Genomic DNA, 24,851 nt, shown 5'->3' on the forward strand with positions numbered 1-24,851 from the left:
GGATCATTTCCTCCCTTAACTCTTTTACTCCTCAAATACCCGGGTGAGAGCTACCAGCCCTCGCTGAGTGCCCTACAGGGTGGCGGGTGCACAGGGTATTGACAGGGGTGTTGGCTCCTGTCCAGCTGATCAGTTCCCCGTCCCCTCCCTGCTGTGGTCTAGGGCAAGTAGCTTAAGCTCACGAAGAGTCACTTTCCTCCTCTTCAACAGAACATTACATGGCAACGCATAGGAAGAAAGGTTTTGAGGTTTCGGATAATGTATATAATCTTGGCACATAATAGGTACTCAAAATGTAGTCACGTTCATTCTGCTATTTGCCAGGGCAAATTAGTAGGTGCCAGAGTTCAGAACGTAACCTGTCCTTATTCGGTCTGTGAGATGCAGCCTGGGGCAAAGGACAGGGACAGGCTGGAGGGTCTTTCCTTAGAAATATGTCTTTTCAGGGGCGCCTGGGCAGCTCAGTTGGTTAAGCGTCAACTTCAGCTCAGGTCACGATCTCACAGTTCGTGAGTTCAAGCCCCATGTCGGGCTCTGTGCTGACAGCTCAGAGCCTGGAGCCTGCTTCGGATTCTGTGTCTCCCTCTCTCTTGGCCCCTCCCCTACCCCTGCTCTGTCTCTCAAAAATAAATAAATGTTAAAAAAAGATTTTAGAAAAAGTAATATGTCTGTACAGCCCTCCTCTGGGACCTGGGGTGAGGTCACACTGATGGAACACACCAGATTTCTTAATGCCAGACAAACATCCAAGAGATCAAAGGATACATGTCTGTCCGAGCAAGTATTGATTTATTACTTTGGGTTGTAGGCATTTGTAAAACAAAAGACATCCAGTGGGAGTCCAAGGAGGCTTACCGACCAGTGCGCACAGTTAGCCAGGTGCACTGGCATTGTGGGATCTGGTCTCTCCATAAAAGCAGACAAGGAGCATCCGTTCAGATAGCAAGAGTGGAGAGGACAACCACACCGGCCCTAAGTCAGGCTCCCTCTGCCTGCCCACTTCTGACTCCAGCTCCCATCCACCTAAAGCCCAAGTTCAGCAGCAGGGGCTCCCATGGGGCGAGGCGATTCTCCCCTGGCACGTCCCCCGGCCAGCCACCCTGACAGAAAAGGCCGACGGAGACTTCTGCCGGCTCGGCTCTGCCTGACCCTGCCACTGTGGCTTTTCCGCCTCATCTTCCTCTTGCCCTGGGAGCCTGGGGACCACACTCTGGCTCTCTTCTTTGTCCCAGGCCCTCGAAATGTCTTCCTGCTGCTTGTGGGAGAAGCTGGCTTCCTGGAGGGGCCTTTCAGAGATGAGCTCCCGACTGGCCAAGAGGCTGAGGTTGCATTGGACAATTTTCTAGCAGCTTTCTCCGATTGTTCCTTTAGCAAGTCCAAGACTGTCTCTGGGAAACGAACATTTATTTAGTGAGAAACAGAAGTCCTGGAAAGTGGCTCTAAGGGAAACACCACCCAGGGGGGCCAACATGGCGGAGAAGTAGGGGGATCCGTACTTCCCTCATCTCTCAAACAAAGAAGGGCTGAAGCCAAAGGACTTTGAACCCCAAGAGTTTGGGAAGAAAAGAGACTGAGTCTACCAGGGAAACATCCTCCAGGAAACCTACGACTGCATGAGGGTTCTTCAATATACAGTCTTTAGATGGGCACCTAGCTGGTTCAGTGGTAGAGCATGTGACTCTTGATCTCAGGGCTGTAAGTTCAAGCCCCATGTTGGGTATAGAGATTACTTAAAAGTAAAATCTTTAATATATATATAAATTCTTATATTTTTTTAATTCCCTTAACTGGCCTTGATCTAAATATATTACTTTTTTAATAGGGTCACTCCAGTGATTCATGGCTCTGGAATAGTTCCCTTAAGATAGTATGCCTCCTGGGGCACCTGGGTGGCTCAGTCAGTTAAGAGTCCAACTTTGGCTCAGGTCATGATCTCATGGTTCATGAGTTTGAGCCCCACATTGGGCTCTGCGCTGACAGCTCGGAGCCTGGAGCCTGCTTCCGATTCTGTGTCTTCTCTCTCTGCCCCTCCCCTGTTCTCTCTCTCTCTCTCTCTCAAAAATAAATAAAAACATCTTAAAAATTAAAAAATTAAAAAAAAATTTAAAAAAAATTATAGAGGATAGTATCCCTCCTCTATAAGTCTTTCCAGAATCCCTACTCTACTCACTCTCAGGGTCCCCTCAGTCTCCTGGCCATTATACCAGAACCTCAATGCTATATTTATTTCTTTATTTGCCTACACTACATTTGCCTGAGCTCCTACAGGTCAGGTTCACTGCTGTAGCCCCAGGGATTAGCACGGTGACTGCCGCAAAGTCAATGGTAAGTGAACGATGCCCAGTGAATGACTGATGAGTGGATAGAGGACAACAGGTCTCCTCAGAAGCAGGTGCCACCCGGTATGCATACTCCAGTATACAGAGAGGTATAGACTGAGCCACGAGTTACACTCCTCATCCAGAGCAGAAGCCCTCAGTGGGGAACAGACCTCCCACCCTGGGAAGATTGGAGTGTGTTTGCAGAGGGCACTGTGCCTGCATCTCAATGCCAAGGCCTGGGCCTGAGACAAAGACAGACTCACTGGCGAGTGGCCTGAACCGGACCCGCTTACTCCTGGTTTTCACCGGCACTGCCTTGTACTTGCACTTGCCTGGCGGTGCTCGCCTAAAAACAGATAGAAAAAGTGGGGACACAAGATTCTGAAGATGGGACCAGGAAATCAAGGTCACCAGAAGGTATACATTTGCAAGAACTGGATTCAGCTCTCCTTTATCCATGAGGATGGGGCAGATGTAGGAGAAAATATATGATGAGCTCAGATAGACAGGAGAAAGAACAAGGATATCACAGGGACATCATGGGCTCTTGGAACAGAGGGTAGTGAGGGGGTCAGGGGCAAGGGCATGATGACAGATAGAACTGGGTTCAAAACCTGGGGACCATGAGCAAGTAAACCTTGATATGTATCAATTTCCACATCTATAAAATAAAAAAGTAATAGTATCTATCCTCACAGGGAGATCAAATATGAGCTGTGTACTTGGCATACCATAAATGATTGATGTCACTTTTTTTTATTTTTTTAACGTTTATTTATTTTTGAGAAACAGAACAGATCATGAGTGGGGGAGGGGCAGAGAGAGAGGGAGACAGAATCCAAAGCAGGCTCCAGGCTCCCAGTTGTCAGCACAGAGCCTGACGTAGGGCTGGAACTCACTGACCTCAAGATCATGACCTGAGCTGAAGTTGGACACTCAACTGACTGAACCACCCAGTCAGCCCGATAAGTAACTTTTAAAATTATTTTTTTAATTTATTTTGAGAGAGAGAGAGAGAGAGAGCAAGTTGGGGAGGGGCAGAGAGACAGGGAAAGAGAGAATCCCAAGCAAGCTCCACAATGTCAACACAGAGCCTGATGCAGGGCTCAAACTCACAAACTTAAGAGATCATGGCCAATGGGGCACCTGGGTGGCGCAGTCGGTTAAGCGTCCGACTTCAGCCAGGTCACGATCTCGCGGTCTGTGAGTTCGAGCCCCGCGTCAGGCTCTGGGCTGATGGCTCAGAGCCTGGAGCCTGTTTCTGATTCTGTGTCTCCCTCTCTCTCTGCCCCTCGCCCGTTCATGCTCTGTCTCTCTCTGTCCCAAAAATAAAATTTAAAAAAAAACGTTGAAAAAAAAATTTAAAAAAAAAAAAAAAAAAAAAGAGAGATCATGGCCAAAATCAAGAGTTGGTTGTTGGCTGCTTAACCGACTGAGCCACCCAGAAGCCCTAAAATTATTTTTTAAGGAGATTTAAAAAGAGAAAAAAAGGATACTTGGAACAGTGCCCAGCACATAACAAGTGCCCCACAGATGATGATCATGATGGGGGTGATGGTGAGGGCTCCTGTCCCAGGCCCCCTCCGGCTGGCTGTACCTCAGGCAACGTAACTTACCTGAATACCCTCACAGATGGGAAGCTGTGTTGTGGCTTTTGCCCGATCAGTTGGTTAGTCTCTGAGCCAGGTCGGCAAAAGAGCAAAGTAAACGATATTCACCACCAAGTGAATAAATACTGCCAAAAGGGTCAGGTGGACACTAAAGGCACTAGACAACCGGTTTACGACACTTACCTAGGACCTTGAGACCTCCACCAAACCCAGGGGACAGGGCAACAGTACTCACTCAAGGGGTCACAAGTACACACCCAATTGTCAGATGATCCCAGACAGAAGTTTGCAGAAGCATATCAAAAAAAAAAAAACAAACAAAAAAAAAACAACAGGAGCCATAGGTCTAGACCTGTCATCCCAGAAAGGCTTGAGATCTTCATTTCTAACCACAAAGAGACCATTTCTCAAATATTTCATAAATTCTACAGACACGTCGCCCTACACATTCGTTTGCCCAATCTGCTTTTTATCTACGGCACAGATTTGCTTCATTGATCATTTCTGGTAATTCCTGGGGAGTCAGGACTATTTTTATGATCTGCCATGAAGATAAGGGCTGATAGGAATGCACCGAAGATGGGCACTGGGGTGGCTCAGTCGGTTGAGCACCTGACTCTTGACTTTTGGCTCAGGTCACCATCTCGTGGTTCATGGATTCAAGCCCTGCATTGGGCTCTGCGCTGGTGGAGCCTGCTTGGGAGTCTCTCTCTCTCTCTCTCTCTCTCTGCCCCCCCAAAACAAATAAATAAAAATAAATAAAACTTTTAAAAAATGCACCTAAGAAGGAAATGAGACCAAATCTTACCTTGATGGGTCAACAAACTTGTAAATAGATCCGTGTGGTAGGTAGGCACTCGGGTAAGAGGTGGCCAGGAAATAGAGCTCCCCTGAGGACACAGAAACACACAATCAAGAACAGGACGTGAGGCAGGGCTGAGACACAGAGCTGGGTGCACAGGAAACGGTCCACAGGGGGTGGAAGCCCTGAAATCGAGTGAGCCCCAGGAAGGGAACCCCAGAATCCTGTCGCTGGGCCTTCACTGGATTGTGAGCTCCCCAAGGAGAAAGTCCTTCTCTGAGTCCTCAAAGACTAGCTGAGAGTGTATCCCAACAGGGGTACATTTCTGTTTACATTCACTGGACCAAAGGTTTCCCCTTATCTCTTGGCTGTCAGAAACTTCACCTTAACCAATCTCCATTTCCTTCCCCATCTATTTACTACTGACAAGGATTCTCTGTGGAACCCCAAAATAGCGATCTCCAGGCTAAGGACCATTTATTAGTCACCTCACACTGCCCCTTCTTGAGTCCACGGGCGCCTCTCCCCACCAGCCCTGCCTCACTTTTCCATTACCACCTTCTTTCCTTGGTCTTTGGGTCCTGCGTTTCCCCGGACCCTCCCACTCTTCAGTCTGTCCTCCTGGCCTTCTCCACACCCTGAGAAATCACCCCTACCCATGGTCACCTTCACCTCTTTGAGGAGGAGACCTTGTCCCTCCCGTTTCCTCCAGTGTGAACACTCTCCACTCACTGTGACTACCTCACTCTGCCTCTTCTCACGCTTACCTGTGAGGGACAGATAGGATAGGGTTGACGAGAACAACAACGTTGGCGTTGCAGCCACCTGACTGAGTTCTGAGGACACCATTTGCTAGACGTTGTCTTGGGAAACTCTCAACCTGTGTAACCCTCACGTGACCTATTCATTTGTACAATGGGGCTAATGATCCCCCCACATGACTCTTAGGTATTAAATTAGAAAGCGATCATCAGCCATTACTCCTTACACCGTAATATTTGTGCCACTGCCCTGGACTGCCCTCTCAACTTCATGGAAGTAAATGTCTACTAAACTGCAAACTGGAAAAGCCTAGAACTTTAGAGAGCTCTGAGTTATTTCAACAACCTTCTTCCTTGAATTTGTGGAGGATGGTGACCAATGTCTGTCTCGAGCCGGATGTGAGGCTTACGGTCTTCACAGAGCACCCCCTACCGCTGCCTAGTGGACTTCGGATTTTGTGTGCTCACGAACTGTTTTATCATCTTGTCCTACAGCCAATTTGCCTCCTCTGATTGGATATCCCGGGCACTTTCCATTAGACAAAGGAGGTGTCTACCAAGGGCCTGCCTGTACACGGGGTGCCCTCATGCAGGAGCCCCTCGCAACCACACCTGCTCTGGCTGAAAACCCCACGTTGTGGCATATTCTCTACACAATATGTAAATTGTATGTCCTAAACATGCCAGAAACTCCCCATTGTATTTTTAGGGGAAAACAGTGCTAGAAGCGAATTTCTGTAATTTTTTTGAGTTTATTTTGACAGAGACAGAGACAGAGAGAGAGCACATGCAAGCAGGGCAGAAAAAGAGCAAAAATCCCAAGCAGGCTCCATGCTGTCATCGCAAAACCCAACTCCGGGCTCGATCCCACAGACCATGAGATCATGACCTGAGCCAAAATCAAGAGTCAGACACTGAACCAACTGATCCATCCAGGTGCCCTCCAACTGACGATTTAAAAAATGCATTTTAGGACAGAAAAGAACTATACACACACAAAAACTATAATATGCCACGTAAAACAAAATGCATGTGATGTCAATTTATTGCAAGCATTAGTTCTTCGACCAGCCCTCTTGAGAATGCACTTCAGTGACCGACATTCAGAGATCCAGCCCAGGGGGACCCAGCAACGGGGGCGCCCCGTGCCCACCCCGCCCTCCATGGTGGCCAGCTGTCAGCTAGAACATCTGGAAAACACCGCCACAGTGGAGGCAGAGCTCTGGTTCAACCAACAACGACGTGTCTACAGCTGGTGACTGATAACAAAATAATGACATACTCAGATCTAAAAAGATGTCCTTCAGTGGGAAAGGCTATGGCATGAGCAGAAAATCTGAATCACTCCGTACAAAAACACAAGAGCAAGCAACTCTGGAAGAAAATAAACTTGCCTTGAAAACAGCCCTCCTGGCTTCAAGGCCGCCTTGGGCAAGTCTGGCTTGGGAACACCCTGGCAAGTCCACTCGAGAAAATTCAGCCAAGGACACTCAGTCTTGTTTGCCAGATGTACCGACTGGTATTCAAACACTGCCTGTTTTTCTCCTGCGAGAAGCTTACAGGCACAGCAAACCAAACCGCCAAAGCCACGGTTTCTGAGGCCTGAAAAGGAGCCAGCCACAGGAGACAGCAGCCTGGGATGCCAGGGCAGGCCCGCCCCCGGGGCTCTAGCCTCTGGGGAGAGGAAGCTCTGGCCTCGGAGGACTCCAGCCTCGCTGGGGCATCAGCCTCCAGAGGCCCCGCCAGGCCTGTGGCTTTCCCGTCGCCCTCTTTGCACTGAGCACCATCCTGCCGGTCTGTGGTTTCTCTCCTCTTGCGTATGTTTGGACTTCCAATTTGGAACTCACTTTGCTCTATTAAGAATGCTTGGGGGCACCTGGGTGGCGCAGTCGGTTAAGCGTCTGACTTCAGCCAGGTCACCATCTCGCGGTCCGGGAGTTCGAGCCCCGCGTCAGGCTCTGGGCTGATGGCTCAGAGCCTGGAGCCTGTTTCCGATTCTGTGTCTCCCTCTCTCTCTGCCCCTCCCCCGTTCATGCTCTGTCTCTCTCTGTCCCGAAAATAAATAAACGTTGAAAAAAAATTAAAAAAAAAAAAAAAAGAATGAATCCTCTAAAATATCCTCTGCCTCTCTAAAATATTCATCTCAAACTATTTCTCATACGCTAGGAAAAGGTCCAGGAGCTGACTAGATTTCTTAGCGTCTTGCTCAAAGGAAAGTCTTGCACGGGCACCGTAGGGCTCAGAGCGGGAAGAAACCCATTACTGAGGAAACCTGCAAAGCTCTGGTTTTCACTCACAGAGAATCCCAGGTCTGGAAGGGGCCCTGAGAGACCACTTTCTTCTCTTCCCTGACTCCGAGCATGGCTAGAGGCAGTGCCCAATACCAGAAAGGTCACAGGCCCTGTTCTCCTCACAAAGTAACATTTTAGCTTTCAAAATGTAACAAAGCATAGGTAAAGCTGAAATTCAAAATCCATTTTTTGATTACAAAATTTGGGGAAATTTAGTAGAGCAGAGTCTCTCTCCGTCTTTGTGTCTCATAGGTGCCTACGCGTCTGGCTTTGCTGATGCCCTTAACAAAGACCTTGTCTGTCTAGCGAATAGCCTCCCACCTAGCTGTTTACCTTTTCCCCAGGTCTCTCAGGAAAGAGATTCTCCCTTGCACACTCCCAGCAATTACCCCACAGGCTCCTGGCAGGGTCAGCAAAGAGCACAGCCGGCCGGGGGCCCATCACCACAGGCGCTCTCTCCCAGGCAGCAACAGCAGGACAAATATCAGTGTCCACGTGGTCTGCCCCACGGCTGGCCCTGTCCACCTTCTTGTGACTGCAGATTAGAATGAAATCAGGGAGGGGGACATGAATCTCCTTCATGATCAAAAGACCGGAGCGTAAACCTTGATTCGCTCCTCCTGCAGTCGGTGTGGGCCCCAACCAAGAAGGGGTAGGTTCTGTTGCATATTCAGTCTGTTGCCTCACTGGACAAATAGGCTTAATAATTACATCGTGGTGGTGTTGCAATTACTAAGTAACATAAAAAATGTAAAGTGCTTAGGATGATATCCGGTACATTATAAAAGTTGACTCAGTGGTAGTAAAAATAGGGGCACCTGGGTGGCTCAGTCGGTTAAGCATCCAACTTCAGCTCAGGCCATGATCTCACGGTTCGTGAGTTCGAGCCTTGCATCAGGTTCTCTGCTGTCAGCACAGAGCCCGCTTCGGATCTCCTGTCCCCCCCACCCCCCCGCCCCCTCCCCAAGCGTGCATGTGCGCACTCTCTCTCTCTCTCTTAAAAATGAATACACATCTAAAATAAAATAAAATAATTTAAAAAAATAAATGGTAGTGAAAATAGAAGGGATGGTTGCTACTTAAATGAAAATAATAGTAACCGTAGTAATAATTGTTATAATAAATGTTTAGCTCACAATGCCCGTGACGATTTAAGTTCCAGTAAGCAGAAACAGAATAACCCTGTATATTTTTACCTGCTTCATCTTCAGCAAAAGAGATGATAAATTTGCTGTAGGTGCTGATCAGCCCTGGGAAGGCACAGGATTCAGTGCTGCCCAGGCAAATGTCCCGTTTCTTCCATTTCTTGGTTTTCCTATCTTCCTGCAAAGCCATAAGTCGACTAGATGAAAAATAAAACCTTTATTATAGGAATCCATAGTTTCACCCTGCAGATATTTTTCCTCCTGGAAACAAAGAATCTCTGAGTACTAGCACTGAGTCACCCATAGGAGAACAACACCTAGCCTCTCCCAAGAATCAAAAAGCTATTTCGAGATACCTTGGTCACCTGCTTGCGCTAGATGGAGAAGCTCATCTTCTATTATAGGAGGAGCCGGATGCTCAGTAAAGGTTGCATTACTACAAAAGACTAATCTAATTTCTATTAGTTTGCAACCTTTGGCTAGTTGCTCAACTAGCTGAGCCTCAGTTCCCTTATCTGTAAAATGGGGAATGGTAATAGAATTTACCACGGACAAAAGTTGCAAAGGTTAAGTAAGATAATATACATGAATATCTCCCCAGTGAGCTGGGCATATAGTAAGTGCTCAAAACTTGTAGCTATTTTCATTGTTATTATGTCTATGGAGTAGCAGGTAGATACTTTAATATCCCTCTATCATCTATTTGACCTAAAAGCAGGGTTTTTTAAAAAAGGAATATGGGTGTATCAGGGTTTCACATGAAACATTTTATGGAAACAAGACATGTTCAACCCCAGGTGATTCTGGTGCATATGCTTCGACTAAGAATCACTGAATATCAACCAAGTGACACGTAAGCAGATGGAGTTGTGGGGAAAACATAAAGAACAATTAAATCCCAGCGATCTAACAAGTGATGATAAAAGAACTAACCAATTACTAACTCTACCCAACCTCTGGAACCAAGAATTGCAGTATGACAATATTACCATCCTTCCTAATGAAGATGGGGGTAACAAGGACCAGATTTACCCTCTCATCTTAAACAGTCAAAAACGTAGACAAAATAGAATGACAATTTTTTAAGTTTATTTATTTATTTTGAGAGAGAGACCAGAGGAGGGGCAGAGAGAGGGGGAAAGAGAATCCCAAGCAGACTCCACACTGTCCATGCAGAGCCCGACATGGGGCTCAAACCCACAAACTGTGAGACCAAGACCTGAGCCAAAATCAAGAATCGGACACTTAGCCAACTGAGCCACCCACGTGACCCCTAGAATGACAGTTTTTAAAAGACCCTGGAGGGGCACCTGACTGGCTCATTCAGTAGAGCATGTGACTCTTGATCTCAGGGTCATGAGTTCAAGCCCCACATTGGGCATGGAGCTTACTTTAAATAAGTAACTAAATATAAAAGACATTGGAGATCAGACAACAAAGGGCTATGTTCCCTATGAGATGGGAAATAAACAAGGTAACCCCCTAAAATTGTCCCAGTCTACTACCTTGAAAAAGTTTCCAGCTTGAGGAAGGAAAACACAGGCAGAGCCAGCAGACTCCTTGAGTTGAAAAGACAGTAAGTTGAAAAGAGTCCAGGAAGACCTATATAGGAAGAGTATGCAGGACAGATATCGGAGAAAAGAGGGAAGCACAGAGAATAGGCTCCCGAGATCTGCAAAGTGTCCCCCTCAAGTATTCATCAGTGTACTTAACAGCACATACATATGAGGAAACTACTTAAATCAGGGGGGAAAATTAGAAAGAAAAGCACCTGGCTCTTACTGAGGGTCAGGCACAGTGTAAGTATAATTCACAGGGCACTGAAAAGAGTTTGTAGGAAAATCCTGCCTCAATATTAAGGAATAGATAGTTCCAGAATAAGCACCACATTGGTTCTACATAACAAATATTAACAGCAAGACTTGAAAGGATCAAACTATTTCCAAGTAACTAAACTGTGTCCCAGAACAAAGCTCAAGAATATTTATGGACATACAAAAAATATTCAGCACCCACAATGTTAAATTTACAATGTCTGACATCCAATAAAAAATTACTAGACGGGTAAAGAAGGAGGAAAATACAAACCATAATAAAGAGAAAAATCAATCAAAACTGACAAAGAATTGCCACAAATGTTAACATTAGCAGAGAAAAACATTAAAACAGTGGTTTTTACTATGATTCCATATATTCAAAAAGTTGGTACAGGCATGAGAGAGACACAAAACACCCAAATCAAGTTTCTAGAGGTAAAAAATTCCATCAGTGCAAACACTGGATGGAATGAATGGCAGATTAGACATTGCAGAAGAAAAGATTCATGAACTGAAGACATAGCAATAGGAATTATCCAAAATTAAACACAAAAAGGAATAAAATTTCAATATGTATAGATCATCAGTGAGCTGTGGGAAAACTTTAAGCAGCCTAATATACACATAATTTGAGAAAAAAATGAGAAGAAAAAACAGGGTGGGGAAACAGAAAAAATATTTGAAATAATTATAACCAAAAAATTTCCAGATTTGATGTAAGCTATAAATTCACAAATCCAAGAAGTTCAACCAAATCAAAGCACAAGAAGAAGAAAACTACATGAACACATATCATAATGAAATTGCACAAAACCAGTGATAAAGAGAAAATCTTAAAAGCAGCCAGAGAAAACATGGCAGATTAAATATGGAGGAACAAATTTAAGGATGACAGCAGATTTCTCATTGAAATTAAGACAAAGCAGAAGATAATGAACAATATTTTTAAAGAATTCAAGAAGGGCTTCTGGATGGCTCAGGCATCCCACTCTTGAAGTCAGCTCAGGTCCTGATCTCATGTTCATGGGTTTGAGCCCCACATCTGCACTGAGAGTACAGAGCCTGCTTGGGATTCTCTCTCTCTTCCTCTCTCTCTGCCCCTCCCCTGCTCTCTCTCTCTCTCTCTCTCTCTCTCTCTCTCTCTCTCAAAATAATCTTAAAAAAAAAAAAAGAATTAAAGAAAAAATAGGTCAACAGACTTCTATACCTAGCAAAAATATCTTTCAAAAACAAAGGGGGAAAAAGACACCAAAAGCAGAAAGGATTCATCACCACTGGACTCATTTTTCAAAAGATGTTAAAGGAAGTTCTTCCAGCATTGAAAAAAAAAAAATTACATCTAATGGAAATATACAGAAAGGAATGAAGAGTATTGGGAATAGTAACTATATTTGTTTCTTGCCACCACTGTCATACATTACCACTACTTGGCTTAAAATAACCCACATTTATTCTCTTACGGTTTTGGAAGCCAAAATCCTGAAGTGGGTTCCACGGGGGCAAAATCAAGGTGCTGGAGGCTCTAAAGGAGAATCCATTTCCTTGCCTTTTCCAGCTTCCAAAAGCTGTCCTCATGTCTTGACTCACAGTCTCATCATACCACTTCTGTTGTTAACACTGACTTCTATCTCTTCTATCTTCAGATTTCCATCTACCTCCTTCTTCTAATGATATCTGTGATTACATTTAGGACCCACCTAGATAATCCAGAGTAATCTCCCAAATCATAGACAGTTTGTTTGTGACCACAATCAAACTAAATTATAAATCAAACAGCAGAAAGCTCTCAGGAAATCTTCAGATATTTGGAAATAAATAACACACTTCAAACTAGCTTGTAAGAAAATAAGCCAAGGGGAATTAGAAAATATATTTAACTGAATGAAAATGAAAACACAATCTATTGAAATTTATGGGATGCCATTAAAGCAGTACCTGAGGGGAAATTTGTAGCACTAAACACACGTGTTAGAAAAGATTACAGTGTCAAGTCAGTGACCTCAGTTTCCATCCCGAAGCTGTATAATGTTATTTGAGTGTGGACTTGGATTAGTTGTAAATGTACATTGCAAACTCTATGCAACCACTGAAAAAGAAAAAAAAAGTATGAGTGATGTGCTATGACAGTGGAGAAACGGAATTATGTAGAATGCTCAGTTAAATCCACAAAAGGTAGAAAAAGAGTGAAAAGACAAAAAATAGGAACAAAGAACAAGGGCAACAAATAGAAAGCGGTAATAATTATGGTAGATACTAATCCAACTAAATCCATAACCACTTTGGTTTCTTTTTTTTTTTTAATGTTTATTTACTTTTTTTGAGAGAGAGAAAGGGACAGACTGCAAGTAGAGGAGAGGCAGAGAGAGAGGGAGACACAGAATCTGAAGCAGGCTCCAGGCTCTGAGCTGTCAGCACAGAGCTCGACCTCACAAACTGTGAGATCGTGACCTGAGCTGAAGTCGGACGCCTAACCGACTGAGCCACCCAGAAGCCCCGCCAGTTTAAATATTAATGGTCCAAATGCACCAATTAAAAGACAGAAGAAATAATAAACAAACAAACAAACAAACAAATAACAGAGATCGCCCGAGTGGATCAAAAACCAAGACCTGACTATACGTTGTCTATAAGAAAACATTAGGCCTGGACGGCTTCACATGGAAGAAACATGTAAGGAAGAAATAATACCTCTCTTCAACAAACTCATCCAGACAACTGAAGAGGAGGAGACACTCTCCAAATCATTCTATTAAAGCCGGCGTTACCCTGATGCCAAAATCTGGCAAAGATACTCCAAGAAAGAAAAACTATAGCTCACTATCCCTTCATGAACACAGATGCAAAATTTTCAAACAACGGGCTAGCATGTCAAATCCAACAATATGCTGAAAGGATAATACATCACGACCAAGTCGTGTTTCTTCCAGAAATGCAAAAGTGCTTCAATGATTTAAAAAAATCCATCAATGCAATCCATTATGTTAATTGCTAAAAATGAGAAAACCACATGATTTTCTCGCTAGATGCAAAGATGCATTTGGCAAAACACAACACCCATACCTAATACAAACTCTCAGTGAACTAAGAACAGACGGGAAACTTCCCCATCTGATAGAGGACATGTATAAACACCTACAACTGACATCATACTCATTGGTGAAAATGGAATGCTTCCCCCACTTCTATCCAATGTTGTACTGAAGGTGTAAGACGAAGCAATAAGTCAATAATAAAAGGATTTCGATTCAGGAAAAGAAAAGTATCTATATTCATAGACAAAATGATCTTGTACATAGAAAATCCAATAGAATCTACACACACACACACACACACACACACACACACACACACACATAATATATATAACAAATAGATAATAAATATAAAATAAATATACAGTAAAAAACTGGAAAAGCCAAAAATAGGAGAATAGATGATTAATTTGTGGTATATTCATGCAATTGAATATCACAAAGCAATGAAGGGGAAAAACTACTGATACATGTGACAACAGCGATGAATTTCACCGATATTCTTGAATGACAGAAGCCATACATGTACAAAAAAGAATACACATATATGATTCCACGTGTATTAAGTTCCAGAAGCAAAATTAATGTGTGATGCGAGTGGTTATCTCTGACTGATGTGCTTCTGTGTGTGTGTGTCAAGGAGAAAGGGGTGGTACTGACAGGCAATAGACAAGAAGGAAATTTCTAGAATGATGGAAACGTTCGGCATCTTGACATAGCTACAAGCGCATAGATTGTAAAACTTTATCCAACTGTGCTCTTAGAGATTGCATCTTACCACATGTAACTTAAATCCCAATAAAAATGTTAAAATTTAAAAAAACGAAAGGAGGGGCACCTGGGTGGCTCAGTCGGTTGAGCGTCTGACTTCAGCTCAGGTCATGATCTCACGGTCTGTGAGTTCAAGCCCTGCATCAGGCTCTGTGCTAACAGCTCGGAGCCTGGAGCCTGCCTCAGATTCTGTGTCTCCCTCTCTCTCTCTCTGCCCCTCCCCTGCCATGCTCTGTCTCAAAAATAAATACAAATATTTAAAAAAAAAAAAAAAGGAGATATTAATCCTCTCTTACCCACTCATGAAGTCCCCAAAGATGTAGAGGCCATTGAGATTTGGGGATTCACACCCACGGTAGACATATCCTCCGGTGACTGACTTCCCCACTGCATGGCCATAAGCATAGATGGGCAGAATGTCATCTGTCCAGGAACAAAGACAATGTCGTGGCTGACACTTGATAACTTCGAGGAATAAGTTGGGGCTTTCTAATGCAGTTGCCTGACTGAGCGGGGAACAGTTTATCTCTTGGTCTTTGGTAAGGCCAAGAGAATCACATTTATTTTTCTCAACAGACCAGCCACGATATTGGTGAGCTTCCCATGTGACTGGTCTCTGCATGCAGAGAGGAAGCCGAAAATTCCCCCACCTATGAGGCAGTGATCAGGTAATCGACACACCTAAGTTTATCCCCTAGGTTGACATGGCAGATACTCAGGTTTAAGGATTTGAATAACTTGTCTGTAAAGGGTCTGTAAGACTCCTTTGTAACCTAGAGGGACAAAAAAAGATTAAACACTGGTGAAGCACACCTTGATTATTGATGTTTAGGGATTGTATATGGAATATAGCACCTGAATGTATCTGGAAGGTCATTTCAGTGGGCTATTCCGATTGGGAAATAAATTAAAAACATACAGCCACCAATTTGCCTCTGTGAGTGGTTCTCAAGATAGTATGCCTGAGAATCATGTGGGTAATTTATTTAAAATCTCGATTCCCAGGTCAATCCCGCTCCTTCAATCCACCCAAGATTCAAACGCGTTAGGTTAACAAACATCCAGCATGCTCCTGGCCAACACTACATCCTGCAAGACAGACACAAGGGCACTTGAATGACCCCCCTGGTACAGCACATTCTCAGGTTCTATTCCTCCACCTCCACGTCCAGCCCCCCCAATTCATTCAAGAAATCACCCAGAGGCTTCTCACCCAGAGAGGCATTGTGACAAAGTTTTCGGTCATAACATTCAAACCCTTCCTTTGCCCTCCAGCCATAGTTTCCGCCTTTCACAATGAGGTCAACTTCTTCAAACCTATTCTGTCCCACGTCCCCACAGAACATCCGGCCTCGGCCCCAGCGTGTGATGGGGTCCCCTCGGTCCACGGCACAGCGCCACATGTTTCGGATCCCGTAGGCATAGACAGCAGGGTGGGCCCCTGGCTCAGCAACAAACGGATTGTCGCGGGGGACTCGATACCGCCTGCCATCAGAGCCTGCCCCGTTCACATCGATCCTTAACACTTTCCCCAGCAGGGAACTTCTGAAAGAAAGAGGGCCGGGAAATAGGCGCAGATTAAGTACCCCGAAACGGGACTGCTTGATCATCTGCTGGTATTATTTGTAATGTGTTTGAAGAATCTCCATACTGTTTTCCACAGTAGCTGCACTATTTTTCATTCCCAACAACAGTATGCAAAGTTTTCCATGTCTTCAGCAACACCTGCTGTCTTTTGGAAGGGCGGGGGTAATAGTCATCGGAATAGATACTAGGTGATATCTCATTGTGGTTTTGATTTGCATTTCCCTGATGATTTGTGACATTGAGCATCTTTTCAAATACCAGTCGAACATTTGTTTACAAGAGGAGAAAGTTCTAGAGATCTGATGTACAACATTGTCCCTACAATTAACAATATTGTATTTACACTTAAAAGAATTTTTAGGGGTGTCTGGGTGGCTCAGTTGGCTAGGCGTCTGACTTCAGCTTGGGTCTTATTTCACGGTTCATGACTTTGAGCCTAACATCAGGCTCTCTGCTGTCAGTGTGGAACCCACTTCAGATCCCTGTTCCCTCCTCTCTCTGTCCCTCCCCTGCTCATTCTCTCTCTCTCTCTCTCTCTCTCTCTCTCTCTCTCTCAATAATAAACATTAAAAAAATAAAATAAAAATTTTCGTTACAGTTAAAATCTTTTAAGAGGGTAGATTTTGTGTTAAGTATTCAAACTTTCAAACTAAATAAAATAATAAAATAGAAAATAAGGTAAAATAAAATGGCACAGGGCCAGAGATCGCCCGGGGGGACCTACTGATAGTCGATGCCAAACAACTGCTAGGAGTCACATGGGGAGACATGATTTTATATACACACATGATATTACCTGTGTATGTGCATGAACTGATTATATGTGTGTGTGTACACACACACACACACACATATATATACAGTCATGTCTATATGATATATGTGTATATGCAAAATGTTAAGACTTGACAGGTTTGGGCTCACAGAGAACTACTAGGCAAAAGTTTGATGTGACCCTGGCCCATGCAACCCAGAGCAAGCAAGCTGTAGTTTCCATTTTTAAAATGTTTTCGATGGAATGGTTTCTCTCAGGTTTGGTTGAACACTATGGATTTTTTTTTTAAGTTTATTTATTTAGAAATAGAGACAGTGCCAGTGGGGGAGGGGCAGAGAGAGAGGGAGGGAGAGAATCCCACGCAGGCTCCACACGGCCAGCACGGAGCCCGATGTGGGGCTCGAACCCACGAAGTCGTGAGGTCATGGCAGTGGGGCCAAAATCAAGAGTCGGATGCCTAACCGACGGAGCCACCCAGGCGCCCCCGAATTTTTTTTTTTTTAAGATGAAACCTTCACGAATTTGCACTCGTCCTTGCCCAGGCGCCATGCTAACCTTCTCTACAGTTCAATGTACGTGCTGCCGCCATGGGCACTAACAGCATGAATTCCTAAAAGGGGCTGGTTCTGTTCTTCCTCGTATAGCGCTGAGGTCATAGAAAGAGCTTTTAGAGTGGCTCTGAGGGCAACTGTGGTCTCTGGGACTCCATTTCCACATTTGTAAAGCAGGGAAAAGAAACACTAGCTTGCAGTGTGGTTATAAGGTAAGGGTTAAGGGAGGTATCTTGCACGGAGCATGTAAGGCAATTCCCCACACGCGGTAAAGGCATTTGACAGATGTTAGCTCTTGATTCTTAGAACTTTAATATTTTATTAGTAGGGATGATGGGACTCAAGTACTCGCTGGTGCAAAGGATCACATGACTTTTATCTAGGGCAGCAGGACCCTCATTGGGCTCTCTTGCACCAGATTGTCGGAGTATAAATTCTGGTCCTGCCACTTACTTGCTGTGCGGCCTTGGACAAGCTACTTTACTCCTCTCTGCCTCTATTTTCTGGGCTGTGCACATGACTATCATAATACCTACACTTCATAGGAACCATCCATCCCGTAAGTGTTTCTGAAGCGACCCTCACTCCAGGCACTCTTCTAGGTGATGGGGATACATCAATTAACAAAATAGATAAAAATTCCTGCCCTTGTGGGATGTTAGAATTACATTCTTTTTTTTTTAATGTTTATTTATTTTTTAAAAAGAGAGAGGAACAGAGAGTGCAAGCAGGGGAGGGGCAGAGTGAGAGGGGGACAGAGGATCCAAAGTGGGCTCTGTGCTGAGAGCAGAGAACCCGATGTGGGGCTCAAGCCCCCAAAACGCGAGATCATGACCTGCGCCGAATTCGGATGCTCAACCAAGCCACCCAGGTGCCCCTGGAATTATGTTCTTAAATACACACAAGGTATTCAGAACAGTACCTGACACACAGTAAGTATTATGTTTGTCGAATATATATATGAAACATTCTGAACTCGTCTCTGCATAGCATTCTGAGAGTTACATTCTGAGTGCATCCATAATATTCCTTACCACAAAGCACGTGTGCCTGAAATTTAGAGGACAGAAAACCAATTCTTCCTCCCACTTGCCTCAACAGAGGGGGTTACATCTTGCAGTAGGTGATTTGGATGAGACCCTCTGTAGATTCCATCTCAGCAAAAACGTACCAAGGGCTCACCCTAAAGGGGGTGGGGGGACAGATCCAACCAGCTTACTTGTTCTGAGCATTTCCAAACTTGCCGAAGGGATCCCCGGCCCGCCCTCCATCCCCGGTGAAGATGTACAGGTAGCCGTCCACACCGAAAAGAAGTTGCCCACCGTTATGATTTGAGGCTGGTTCTTCTATCTCCAAGATGACTCTGGAAGGAGAAGAAACCATGCATGAGGCTTTGATACAAACTGAAACTGCATCCTCTTGAGAGACCGAGAAATGGCTGGTCCCATCCAGCCAAGACCTGCTTCAGAGTTTCCAATGATCACAAAGTGTGGAGCTCTGAGACACCCCTTGTTTTCCAGTATGACTCCTTCATGGATCATTCTTCTTTCAGATCGTGATTTCACGAGCTGTGGACACAGCCAGGGTAACAATCACTCTTTTGGGGGGCTCGGCCTTCCTCTCTGCTCTACCGGAACTCTTAACCCCTTCCTTTGCACAGCCCAGCAGGGATTAATCAATCAGGTCTCCCAGCTCTTTTCGATCCCCCAACCTGGCTATATGGGAAAAGAGAGAGGAGGCAGAAAGGAAAGAAGGACAAAAGGCAGAGTGGTAGAGTGGAAAGACCACGAGCTTGGAGTCAGAATTAAGTGCTTTATCTGATTGGGCATCGATAGATCTATGGCCTTGTGCCACAGCTTCCTGTGAGGGTAGTTCCCACGTTCAAGCTAAAGGGCCTGGAATCCAATGGCCACACAATAATCAGAGGCCACTATTACGTTCAATATATTGATCTGATCTGTAATCATTTCTCAAGCCCTTGTGGCTGCTGGCCATTGCTTACAATTCTGTAAAAACAAGCAAGCATGGTTCTGATTAGGTAACTCTAAGGGATGGCTACACGCCACAAAGACCCTCGACTCAGAAGCCTAACTTGTCTGTCCTTGTTCTTCAACAATGACTCCTTTGTCAACATTAGAAGCCAGTGGCTCTGAAACCAGAAAAATTTCCCTCTATCGCCTCAGAGGACAGACTGGCATTATTTTGGGACACAGCCCAAAGTTGCCCATTCTCGTGGGCACATCTCACCTTTCTGATTTGGGGTCGGCTTTGTTGGGATCAGCCCGAGAAACCTTCATCTCACTGATCCGGATCTTTTCTACCTTCTTCCTGCCCAGACATGAATAATAGATGTAGAATCTGTGGTTGCGGCGGAATCTGGGATGGAAAGCCAATCCCAAGAAGCCTCTCTCATCCCCTACCCACGGGGTGGTCAGTACGATGTTCTTGAGGTCCAAAAACGGTCGTTCCAGGCGACTCCCGTCAGGCAGATAGACCCATACCACCCCCACCTGCTCGGCCACAAAGAAGCGACGGGTGCCGTCCCCCGCGTGGACCATGGAGACGGGGTTCCTCAGCCCGTTGGCCACCTCGGTCAGGCAGAGCTGGAGGCAGCCCCGGCCGTCCTCAGCCACCACCCCCAGGTTGCGGTTGAGATGGTCATTCCTCAAGACATTAGGGAAGCAGTAGTCCTTGTCGGGAAGGTTGAGGAGGTGACAGAAGTGGGCACTATCCTTTTCCCGTGTCTCCCGGAGGCGGCGGTCATTGGTCAGTAGGGAGATGGCAGAGTGGCAGTTCGAGTGGAAGGCAGAGCAGTAGTCGGAGCAGAGGCCAGGAAGGTTCCGGAGGGGCGTCTGAGGGTTCTCCGCATCGTAGAGATGGGCTGCGTAGGGTGAGCACTCCTGGAAAGAAACAGAAGCCCAGCTGGTAGTCGGACTGGCCACAGTGGGGCTGGTCCCAATTTGTGAGCAAGCAGAAGGAAGACGGTCTAGGACAGAATCCGGACTCTGGAGTTTCTGTTACCAGCTACTGGCAAAGCCCTTTCCTGGGGCCACATTTTCTAGCCAGTTAGTGCTTCTGGAAGGCAAAAAGAGGGGGAAATATTTCTCGCCCACTGTACTGTCTTCAGCATTTTAACTTAGTTCTTGACCCTGAAAGTTTTAGTAAGTGGTGGTCTTTTTCTTTCTTTCTTTTTTGAAGAGTACCAAATTTCTTGGAGCCTGGGTGGCTCAGTGGGTTAAGCGGCCGACTTCGGCTCAGGTCATGATCTCGCGGTCTGTGAGTTCGAGCCCCGCATTGGGCTCTGTGCTGACAGCTCAGAGCCTGGAGCCTGTTTCAGATTCTGTGTCTCCCTCTCTCTGACCCTCCCCTGTTCATGCTCTGTCTCTCCCTGTCTCAAAAACAAATAAAACATTTAAAAAAATTTAAAAATAAATAAATAAAGAGTACCAAATTTCTCCATCTTTCCCTTTAGTATAAATGCTGTATCTGCAAGGTTTTATGTCTTTATCCAAATCTGAAGCAATGTAGCAGAAGTTTCACATTTGTTAATCTGGGTGTTGGTTTTCTGTGCTTTCCTGTGTGGCTGAAATACTTTACAGCTAAAAATGAAATTACCAAAATGGACACACGATGTTATCACTCCCAGAAATTAGGCATCTAGCAATTTCTTCACTTATTTATTAAAAGTCTTGGGGCGCCTGGGTGGCTCAGTCAGTTGGGCGTCCGATTTGGGCTCAGGTCAGGATCTCACGGTTTGTGGGTTCGAGCCCCGCGTCAAGCTCTGGGCTGACAGCTCAGAGTCTGGCGCCTGATCCGGCTTGTCTCTCTCTCTCTCTGCCCCTCCCCCCCCCCAAATGAAAACATTTTTAAAAATTAAAAAACAAAAATCTTTAAGTGCTGGGTCGCCTGGGTGGCTCAGTCAGTTGAGCATCCAAGTCTTCATTTTAGCTCAGGTCATGATCTCAGGGTTGTGGGCTGGAGCCCCAAGTCGGTGTCTCAGCTCTCGGCCCAGAGCCTGCTTGGGATCCTCTGTCTCTCTCTCTCTCTGCTGCTCACAGACTCTCTCAAAAATAAATAAGCATTTAAAAAATTAATAAATCAGGATGAGAGAGCAGTGAACAGAGCGGGCTGTGAGCCGCTCACCAAGGGACAGTCATGCAGAAATTTAGAGTCTGTGCAGCTGCTTCTACTCAGTTAGCTCAATAGAGATATGGTTTCTCTATTAAGGAAAATAAGGCCCAGGAAGAGGTCCCCTGGAAGTCTGACACTGCTCTGGGCACTGGGGACAGGGAGCAAGAAGCACTGAGGCTTGTTCTAAAGGAACCTCCACCTGCCCCAGGGCAGAAAACCATTAAGGAAATGGCTTGTGCTGTTGTGACTCTGCCTTTGGCAAATATGATCAAAAGGGCAGGAGACTTGGAGCCTCAGCCTCTAGATTTGTGCCCCCAGCCCTGTGGCTGACCTTAAACAAGTTCTTTAAAACTCCAGACTCCTCCAGGCGCCTGGGTGGCTCAGTCTGTTAAGCTTCTGATTCTTTTTTTTGTTTTTGTTTTTAAATTTTTTTAACGTTTATTTATTTTTGAGACAGAGAGAGAGAGAGCATGAACAGGGGAGGGGCAGAGAGACAGGGAGACACAGAATCTGAAACAGGCTCCAGGCTCTGAGCTGGCAGCACAGAGCCCGATGCGGGGCTCGAACTCACGGACCGCGAGATCATGACCTGAGCCGAAGTCGGCTGCTCAACCGACTGAGCCACCCAGGCGCCCCAAGCTTCTGATTCTTGATCTCTGCTTAGGTCATGGTCTCATGGTTGGTGAGTTCCAGACTGCTTGGGATTCTCTCTCTCTCTCTCTCTCTCTCTCTCTCTCTCTCTCTCTCTCTTCCCCTACCCCACTCGTGCTCTCTCTTTCTCTCTCTCAAAATAAATAAACTTAAAAACAACAACAACACATTAAAAAACCCTCCTGTCTCCTTACCAGTACAATGGGGGTCAGAACAACTTCCCGCAGAAGCCTTTGCTGGGCATACACCGTGTGTGCGGAAAGAGGAGGGGCTGGGGAATTGTAATAAACAGACTCACGTAGGTTATTCTGATTCCTCCAACGCCTAAAACAGGAGAGCTGCTGAATTTGGCTTTCTGAGACTTCACCCAATAGGGAAAGTGGGAGGATGGGGAGGGGAGGGTGGAGACATCCTTACCAGGGGGTCTCTTGGAAATGAATAGTCTTAGTGCGGCTCCTAAGAGCCCGGCTTCTGCCCCAAACGGCTGGAGTTAAATTCTCCTGGAAACAGCGGAGGGGTGGTGCCTGAGGTCGGAGACTGCAGCCCTGGGCGATGCCACCCAGGCTGGCTGCTTTGTCCCCAGCACGGGAGTTGGGGCAGCCGGTGCGCCCGGGAATGGTGGCAGCGGGAGAGCCTGTACCTGCGCCGACATCGCCCGGGAGGGTGTCAGATGTCAGGTCTGCAGGGGGGCTTCCTGCCTCTTTGCCCCCAGCGCGTTATTACAGCCCCCACCCCCGCACCTTTCATCTGCTCTCCAGTGCGACTGTCCCCTGCACCCTGAGCACCTCTCTCCAGGGTCGGTGTGTGCTGCCTGCACCGGCAGGGGGGGATGCCCGCCAGGGACGTGCACTCTGGCCCCCGGAGAGCCCGGAGAAGGACTCTGTGAGTCCTTGCCTCCCGGCTCCACGATGCTGGGGAGGGCCTCCCACCACCCCACCTCCATCATCACCCCGAGGCCCCCTGGCACAAAGGACCCAGACAAGGACCCCAGCAGTTGCCTCCACTCCCTCCACCTCCTCCCTCCTCCCTGTAACCACCACCTGTGCGTGCTGTGCCCCGCTCCCCGAGCAGCGCGGAGGGACCCAGACAACGCAGCCCTGAGAGCTCCATGAGGGACACCCACCTCCTCCTCCTGTGTGACAAACCAGAAGGGCCAGCAGACCCCAGGGGAGACTCTTGGAGCCCACCCCAGCACCCCCTGGCCTCAGTGCACCCACGCAGAGAGGCAGATGTCAGGTGCCCACGGAGCCCTCCACCCAGGACCCACGCCACCAAGCCCAGCACCCCGCACTTTGCTAAGCCTCCCCCCCTCACTGCGCTGAGGGGTTAGGCTCAGGCCCACCTGGCAGAGGATGTCCTTAATATAGCCACCACACAGCTCGTGGCCCTTGAGGTCAAGGTAATCCATGATGACCCTGTACCGGGCAGCAAGGCGGTGGTCCTTTTGCTGGTCACAGCAGCCGAAGGACTCATAGTCTGAGCAAAATTCGAGGTGCAGCAGGGGCTGGAAGGGGGGCCCGTAGTCCAGGCACTGGGGGTGTCCCTGCAGCAAGCCCACCTGGCCCAACAAGAATGTGAGGCAGAGGTGGAAAATGCCAGAAGAGGTGGGGAGGCTGGGGGCCCGGGCAATAGATGTCCTCAGCATTCTGGGCTTGGGAAGTCTCAGGCTGCTGTGTTGGCTCAGGTTGGCTCCCTGCTGTGCACTAGCTCCCTCCCTCTCCCCACCCCCAGGCTGTTTTCTTCCTTCCTCCCCACCCCCCCCCCCCACCTCCCCTCACCAGGTTCCCTGAGGTGGTTTCTGAGCAGTGTCCCTTCCGCGGTCTGGGTGGCCAAGTGTCTCCGTGAAAACAGTGAGAGGTGTCCCTGCCCCTTCCAACCCAGACACGAAGCTGGCACCACGTTCTGCCCCCTACTGCTGAGTTATTGGGGTGCGTGGCTGCTTAGGAAGAGGCACAATGATGTATGTCCTTGGCAGGCGTGCTGTGATTCATTAAAACTGCTAAGAATTCCTGCAGTGGGGGTCTGGGGGGAGGGCAGGAAATTCACAATTTGTTTACAGTTTCTTCACAAGCTAGAGACCAGGACATATTATGTGGTTCCAGACTTCAGACTATGAAAGGGCAAGATGCGAGAGAGGTCCTGTAGTGCTGAATGGCATCCACTGGACCTCGGGTGTGGATCTGGGAGGATGGGGGGTCGGTAGGGGGAGGCAGGGGGAGCTTATGGTTCCTGTGATCCGGACAGCTCTATATTTGCCGTGGCTGGAAGAGAGGACATTCCATGAATCTTGGATCCACAGCAAGGAGTAAGAAGAAAGGAGACAGTGAAGGAAGCGGGGAGTGTGGCCTGGTACAAACAAGGAGTCGGCAAGGGCTGTTGGGACAGTGTCTGTCCTCTTGGGACAGTGTCCTCGGGAGGCACACAACACAGGGGGGTCTTTATTTTTGCCAAGTCCATACCTGCTCTCAGGGCACACTTCCCCACTTAGTTTATGTTTCAACATTATCATTTAAGAATGTGTTTTGTTGGGGCACCTGGGTGGCTCAGTCGGTTAAGCGTCCAACTTCAGCCCGGGTCACGATCTCACAGTCTGTGAGTTTGAGCCC

General features: G+C 46.7%; 1 protein-coding gene across 1 annotated transcript; it reads right to left on the minus strand.

Annotated features, from left to right (window-relative positions):
* Positions 1-770: 770 nt before the first annotated feature.
* Positions 771-23,949, minus strand: HHIPL2 (HHIP like 2). Its single transcript, XM_043567801.1, has 9 exons — positions 23,588-23,949; positions 19,711-20,363; positions 18,683-18,826; positions 15,764-16,095; positions 14,847-14,973; positions 8,982-9,127; positions 4,740-4,821; positions 2,585-2,667; positions 771-1,388 (listed from the first exon to the last, which is right to left on the minus strand). Exons 1-9 carry the CDS (start codon positions 23,888-23,890, stop codon positions 1,024-1,026), a joined length of 2,235 nt encoding a protein of 744 aa, XP_043423736.1. The 5' UTR covers positions 23,891-23,949; the 3' UTR covers positions 771-1,023.
* Between the last annotated feature and the right edge of the window lie 902 nt (positions 23,950-24,851).

Source organism: Prionailurus bengalensis, chromosome E4, assembly GCF_016509475.1.
Source record: "Prionailurus bengalensis isolate Pbe53 chromosome E4, Fcat_Pben_1.1_paternal_pri, whole genome shotgun sequence".
In the NCBI taxonomy this organism is placed as follows: Eukaryota; Metazoa; Chordata; class Mammalia; order Carnivora; family Felidae; genus Prionailurus; species Prionailurus bengalensis.